The sequence below is a fragment of the Astatotilapia calliptera genome, chromosome 5 (genome assembly GCF_900246225.1).
Source record: "Astatotilapia calliptera chromosome 5, fAstCal1.2, whole genome shotgun sequence".
Lineage (NCBI taxonomy): Eukaryota > Metazoa > Chordata > Actinopteri > Cichliformes > Cichlidae > Astatotilapia > Astatotilapia calliptera.
In genome coordinates this window covers 24554819-24561911 of record NC_039306.1, presented here as the reverse complement: position 1 = coordinate 24561911, position 7093 = coordinate 24554819, and the positions used below count along the sequence as shown (strand labels likewise).

Below are 7093 nucleotides of genomic sequence, written 5' to 3'. Positions count from 1 at the left end.
TTACATTTGTATACAGGTGCAGGTCATACATCGGGAGTTCAGAATCACACTGATAGCCAAACTGTTGTGTCGGTTTCTTGTGTAAGTAAAGATTTTTAGCTTCAGCATTAGTTTATGTTGACTTAAGAGAAGTACTTGACACATTATAATGTGAAGAAAAAAAAATCAGAGCCCTTCTCTTTTTCATGCATGAGTTGGCCAAATGCTCTTTTACACCCGGGTTGCTTTTTTTTACCTGATAAGTTTAATTCCCACATTCACAGTCAAATCCAGCGATAGGTGGATTCACATCAAGTGTACAGTACAGTGTACCAAAGAGTCGGACTTTGATTTCTCCTTTTTTTGAGCTTGAAGCTGGAACAGAGTGAGGGCACAGTCAGTTCTTTTACACGTTCTTTCTTTTTTTTTTATCTTTAAAGGTGTGTATTCAGGTGTATAAGAAGGTGCTGGATGTGAAAATCATAGATTGTACTTAAAGTTATTGTAATATTCCTTTCAGTCCTATCAGAAACATGTTGCTTGTTTTTCTATAAAGGCTCGACTGTCCATGTCTCATCATTTGATTTTTTTTTTCTTTAGGCAGTAAGAATAAATAATTTTCAAAGTTTCTCTGGGTTGTTTATGTCATTGCTTTCCACAGTTTTTTTCCACTTAAATATTCTCTCCATCACTGAACACAGATGCATGTGAAAACACAAATGTCCAACAGAAGTAGCACAAAATGGTCTTTGAGCTGGCAGCAGCGTAGTGCAGGGTATGTGCAGGGATTGGAACCCATGTGAGAGTATCACACGTAATGGGTGGAGTCAAATGAAGACACTTAGGCAACATCTTCCTAAACTTAACAGTATTTACAGATGTGAAATCATCCCTTAAGTCAAATATCTACTGTATATGCATATGGAAATATGTCTCTTAAGAGAGCATGAATGCTAAAAATAAATTACAGAAGCACAAAACCAAACGTTATCAGCTTGGGTATCATTTTATTGTTAGCGCCATTAGATTTCTCACATAGAGAGAAGGCAACAGTGGCTAATACTGTCAGGCTCAAAACTCAAAATGATAATAACATTTCAGCAATTAACATTTATTTTAAAAAATCAAAATGCTTAAAAAATGTAAAGCAGCAAATAAAAGTGAGAGCTAAATCTGATGTAATAAGTGGCTTTTACTGACGGCAATCTGAAGCTGTAGCCTTGGAGATGAGGATGGACAGTGACTCTGATGAGCTCATTTTGAGGCAGAGATGGACTCTTATTTCTTCAAAGTGACTCGAAGCCTCGGGATATCCTCTGAAGTCAGTGGCACTCTTCATAAAATCTCATCCATTCATGCCAGTGTCCACTGGGCTCTATGCGTTATCTGTAGTCAAGAAGAGACATGGCTGGTGTAAATATAAGCCAATAATAACTGAAGAAGGATACAAATACATCCTCATATAGTATTGTTCTCACCATACACACAGCTAAGATTTAAGGAAAAGCATTCCCTCACTATCCTTCCCCACCCCTCACTTCCCCTCACCTTTTTCCTCCACCTGGAAGTCTTCGGGCAGCAGCTTGTCCTGTCTATTGCCCAGGCTGAAGGCCAAAAAGGAGAGGATGAGGGAGTCCATGATGCTGATGATGGCCAGGATGTAGGCCCAGCGCACTGTGCAGTTGCCCAGTGTGTACTTGTCAGTCCGCTGGCCGCACATGCGCTTCACCTCATCAGAGTCCCAGCCGTCAGGATAGATCATGCAGCCGATCACCATGCACGTACCTGAGAGGAGAGAAGACACAGGCTGACGAGTGCTGGACTTCAGCTCTGTCTGTGTGATGGTTTTACTTTTATCTTACTAGTGTTTTGAAATTTTTTTATTCAAAGTCCAAAAACATGCATTGATTTGTGGTGGGAAACCTGTAAAAATGAATAGATGTGCTCACTGTGACAGACCATCTTGCTGCTTTTGACAGGCTCGGGCAACAAATGACAGCGAAACCACCAGAGAAATTAAATATACACTGTGTTCATTCAGGTAGATACACACACACCTACAGAGTTTAGTTGCCTAGCAACTCCAGAGCATCTCAACTCAATAAAGATGAACTTGTTCATCTATTATTGACTCCACTGACAGACAGCTAAGACCTCTTGCCGTCCCACCTCAGCACAAGGAGGTGCAGCACAGCACACACTTGCCTCGCATCTCGCTCTCACTTTCTGATCCTCACAAAACCTCATCTTCATGCATTTCTGAGACTCACTTTATCAAGTCCTCTTTAAAATTCACTAAATATTTGAATACATTAGAAAGACCCTTTCAGTTAAACTAATACAGCAAAATTCTTTCCTTAAACTGACTTTATTAAGCTCACACCTCAGGGGCCTCTGGTTCAGCGAATTAATGATCCCATCCTCGTAACAGACCCGATAAGTTCTGCATCCACTCACTCCAAAGAAGGCCCTCAAAACAGCAATTTTCAATCAGCCCTCTCAAAGCCTGCATCCAAATATCCTTAAAAATGAACTTGGTGTCAGAGCCAAAATGACATTGCTTCTCATGAAGATGGATTTACAAGAACACGTGCGAAAGGGGGAGAGGAGAAAGTGTAACAGCACACCTTCGGGTTAATCTCATTACTTGGTTCATTACAGGCCTCTCCTTTCACTCGCAGGTACATCTGCTCACAAACTGCTTCATGTTTCAAACAGAATCATGTTTCAGCTCTGTCTGTGTCTGCGAGTCTGCAGGGAACTACAGAAATGTCACCAAATGCTTAAATTCATAGCTTTTCGTTTCAGCTTTGGGCTTTCGTACATGTTTCAGACTCTGAGTTTACAGCTGTGAGCCACCATTATCCTTCACAACCTTCTTACAGATCTGTTCCTAAATCTTAGTTTAATGGGTATTCATTTAGTTTCCACTTTGACTGTTTATTAGCTGGATTCATTACTTTCCTTGGCTTTTTTAAATACTTACATGAAGACTTGCATGAATAAATACATTTTTAAAATACATAAACAAGATATAACCGTACAATAGCAAAATTATGAAAATAATATCTACATGCAAGCTCTACGGGTAGTGGAAGTCTTCTCCAATTCATCTATTCTAACTAACTGCATTCTACATCTGTATGATCAATACATCATATAAAACTGTTAAGCCTCTTAATATTGCTCGATTAGTGCCAGTCTTTATCTGCAAAATACTAATATAGTGGAGTAGACTAAATGTACTGTATACATAGGCTATTTTCAGTTTTAAAATGATGTTTCTCTTAATTGGAGCCTACATGGTGATGCTGGTAACACCATGATGATGGTGTTACTTTCCAATAATGTAAACTCTTACTGTGACATCTACCCTGTAATTTAAACACACTTAAAAACTCTTGAAACTTTTTTAGTCACAGCCTGAAGCTCACTGGAAGCCAGCTGCATCCAGGCACAGATCTTGTAGACGCTCCCCGCGTTGCAGAAGAAGAAGAGGCTGAGGCAGACGATGCTGCCCACCACCAGCAGCATGGAGATCCCCACGAAGAACATGGCCGTCTTGAAGGCGCCGGACGGGATGGAGCCAAAGTCCAGCGCGCTCCCTTTGCAGGTGAGCTCCGAGGTGAGCGCGTTCCCGATGCAGTAGTGGAAGAGGCCGAAGTATCCGGCCTGCGGTGTGTTGACGCTGTCGCCGATCCAATAGGGCTGGATGAACACCACCACGGTGATGACGGCGAAGGTGATGGTGAAAACGATCCAGAGCACCCCCATGGCTCGGGCGTTACGCACATAGTTGGTGTGGTAGATTTTGGCTGCCTCCTGAGCAGGAAGCATGGCGAGAGGTGGAAGAGCTTCTCAAAAGAAGGAAAGAAAGAAAGAAAAAAATGAGAATTTAAGTGAAGGAGTTAAAAAACGAACAAGTGAGCACCTTCAGTGTCCTGCTCAAAAACATCCGCTGACAAAGTCCTCATTCTTTAGTAAGCGCTTGCTCCAGTGAGATGGGAATAGCTCCAGTGGTTCTCTTTGCAATTCAAAACCACGGACAGCTCCCGGTACTGAAAACACACCTGTATGAGAGACACGCTCCCAGTGTCTTAGTGGGCCCTGCAGAGGTGAACAGTCCCAGAAACCACTGCATACCACGGCAGCACTGACTCCACCGCATTCAATGAGGGGATGTTTGTTCTGGATTTCACCTGGCAGGGGAGGTTCCTCTAGGAAGGCTGAGGTAGTCAGGTAATAAATGATTAATGGTTAAAAGATCCGCTGGATAGAACAACACAGGATGGCAAGCAAGGCTGTTTCACATGTAACAGCATGTGTTACTTAATCAGCTTTCTTTTTTTCTAATATCTATCTATCTATCTATCTATCTATCTATCTATCTATCTATCTATCTATCTATCTATCTATCTATCTATCTATCTATCTATCTATCTATCTATCTATCTATCTATCTATCTATCTATCTATCTATCTATCTATCTATATTACTGCTGTAAACCTGCTGTACTCATATAACACGAAAAAAGCAAAGTAGGCTACTGAATACAGAAAAACATCCAATTTGAATTGTGTATTTGTTAATATATTCATTTGCTCTTAAACAAATGTACTAAAAATGTTAAACAGTTCAATATTAGTGTTTATTTGTAGCAATGTTTTAGCATAAAGGAGCATGAGAAATTAAAATAAAGATGCATTTAAGCACTGTAGGCTTAGAATACTGTGCAAAAATAGTGAGCCACTCCTCATTTCGTGTAATGTGGCAAACCTCAGCCTATTCTTCCTGTTTCCCTTCATTAAGAATGACTTTTATCACAGCCACCCCTTTACTGAGACCCCTTCTGATGAAACTTCAGGAAAACATAGATGGGTCAGATGCATTTCTCAGGTCTTATGTCAGGTCTATGCTGGATTTGTAAAATTTCTTAATAATGTTCACCTGCTGTAAATATTTGTTTAAGCCTACTACTTCTTCTTTTGCCCTCAACTTGTCCAGATTTCTCTTTATTTGCTGTTTTTTAACGACACACTGCATAGTTGTCCTGATATGCCAGAACAGCTAATAACTATTTATGAATAGCCATGTTGATGCAAAAATACTGTATTAGACTGCATTGTATTTGACATTTTTTGATTAACAAGAAACAAACAACAACAACAAACAAACAAACAAATTCTTTTAAAATGGTCAGGTACAAGCACTGAACTGAAAATAAAAAAGGACCAGAAAACATAGAAATGAGGGGCTTTTGCACAGTCCTGTGCACTGTGATCGTCACCTTCACACTAGACAGCATAGCAGGGGCGGCACCAAGGGGGAGCACTGAGGGGGAGCACTGGCCACCCCCAAAATTTGCCCACTTTGTGTGTCTCTTACAATTTCCCGTCGTCAGCCCCTCCCCTCCGCTGTGCCCCTGCACTGCTCTGTTTTTGGTGTTCCACCCCAGTATTTTTAGTGGCCTTCATATGACCACCCCTATGAAACAGTTCTGGAGGCGCCCCTGCAGCGTGGGCACAAATCCACAAAAACCCTTCCACATTGTTATAACCACACCTAGCATCACTTTTCAATAGATTCAAAATAGCTATTGAATATTGTCCCACCACCTCGATGGGACAAGACTCGGCTGCCCGTCTGCATGTAAAAGACAAAGGACACTCTTTCAAGGACGCCAGTGTTCACATTTTGGACAGAGAGGACAGATGGTTTGAAAGAGAAGTAAAAGAAGCCATTTATGTCCACTGTGAACGACCATCTTTGAACAGAGGCGGTGGTTTACGACACCAACTGTCTGCCATCTATAATCCAGTTTTGTGAGCCCTTCCCACTTTAACGCCCACTCACACCCTGGGCCATTTGACCTCAGTAAAACACATGATAGGGTGGAGCTAGGTTTCACTTTGGGTTCACCCGAACCGACCTTGGCTGATTGTGACCCACACCTTTTCGCAACTTGGCTTGTGTGATTAGGTAGAGGATCCATAGTCGGTCCACGACCCTCTTGGGGACACTCCCATAGAGCTTAAAATCTGGGACTCCCCATCAGTTGCTCTTAGAAGTGAAGAAGGTTCTCGGATGAGAGGTGAAATGTCTTCAAGGAAACTTAAAGAAGTCCAACCTCCTTAGACAGCAACATCGTATGCTTACCCTAACAACTCTGAGATTTTATAATGTAATCCTGCTATTCTGTGCCGAAGTTCTCCTAACATCCCTCAGACAAACATCCGGAGTTTAAGGAGGGACATGGTGACTCCAGCTTTCTTTGCACGTGCTATTGATGGAGCGATTGAACGAGACGCTGTGACGTCTGCAAGCTATTTCTGGATGTACTACAATCAAACACTAGATGGAGCTACAGAGCTGCAGTCTCATCTAGCGGCCTCACCTTGGCACTTAAGTCAATCTTCCTGTTTTTGTCTCAAATGATTTCTCAGACAAATTCCAAGCTGCAAGATTTTTTCAGAACATATTCTAACATAAAGTTAAAAAAGGGAGTGAGGTAGCTTTTTCTGATAACTACACATTGAAAAGCATTAGGGAAGTATTAATAAATACTTCATTATTTCTAAAGCATGACTTTTCCTTAGCATGCCATTCATATACACTAATGTTAGTGGTTTATTAATGATGAAATAGCTTGTATATAACATCATATATAACTTTAGCAAGTTCTTTCAGAACACTTTTGGCTTTTCCTGCCACAAATCCTTGTCACGCCCTTCGGAAAGTGTACTGTGAAGCTTCCACAGGATAGGCTCTCCAGCCTCTCTCCAAGCATTATTTCATTCTATAAATGCTTTGTAAGACATAGATCGTCCTAACTTTAGATGATGTACACACAAAAGAGTTAACTAGCAACTCGTAACTGTATGAATTAACCATGAATTACCATATGAAATAAACAGCTATGGAAACGTTTCTATTATCACACTCACAAACAACTAGCTCATTTTATAAGCTGTGTCTGTATTAATGTGCATCTAAATACACTGTTAATAGTTTATGTCACTTTTAAATGATGTCATTAACAGCTCCCAAAAAACAGGACCTGATGTAAAACTTTCTTTAGTAATGTAGGAGTAATGTTTTCTAAATGATGAACTA

General features: G+C 40.8%; 1 protein-coding gene across 2 annotated transcripts; it reads right to left on the bottom strand.

Moving 5' to 3' along the window:
- Nucleotides 1–192: 192 nt before the first annotated feature.
- lhfpl5a (LHFPL tetraspan subfamily member 5a) lies at nt 193–3825 on the bottom strand. 2 transcript variants are annotated; one of them, XM_026168377.1, is made up of 3 exons: nt 3414–3816; nt 1528–1764; nt 193–1365 (listed from the first exon to the last, which is right to left on the bottom strand). In XM_026168377.1, the coding sequence occupies exons 1-3, from the start codon at nt 3814–3816 to the stop codon at nt 1355–1357; spliced, it is 651 nt and encodes a 216-aa protein (XP_026024162.1). In that variant the 3' UTR covers nt 193–1354. The 2 variants fall into 2 exon arrangements, with proteins under 2 accessions (XP_026024162.1, XP_026024163.1); XM_026168378.1 differs by lacking the exon at nt 193–1365 and having other exon boundaries at nt 1475–1764; nt 3414–3825.
- Between the last annotated feature and the right edge of the window lie 3268 nt (nt 3826–7093).

Coding starts and splice junctions, on each gene's coding strand:
- lhfpl5a (XM_026168378.1), bottom strand. CDS start 3,816: ATGCTTCCTGCTCAGGAGGCAGCCAAAATCTACCACACCAACTATGTG. Junction 1,765..3,413: donor CTGGATGCAGCTGGCTTCCA/GTGAGCTTCAGG, acceptor CTCTCCTCTCAG/GTACGTGCATGGTGATCGGC.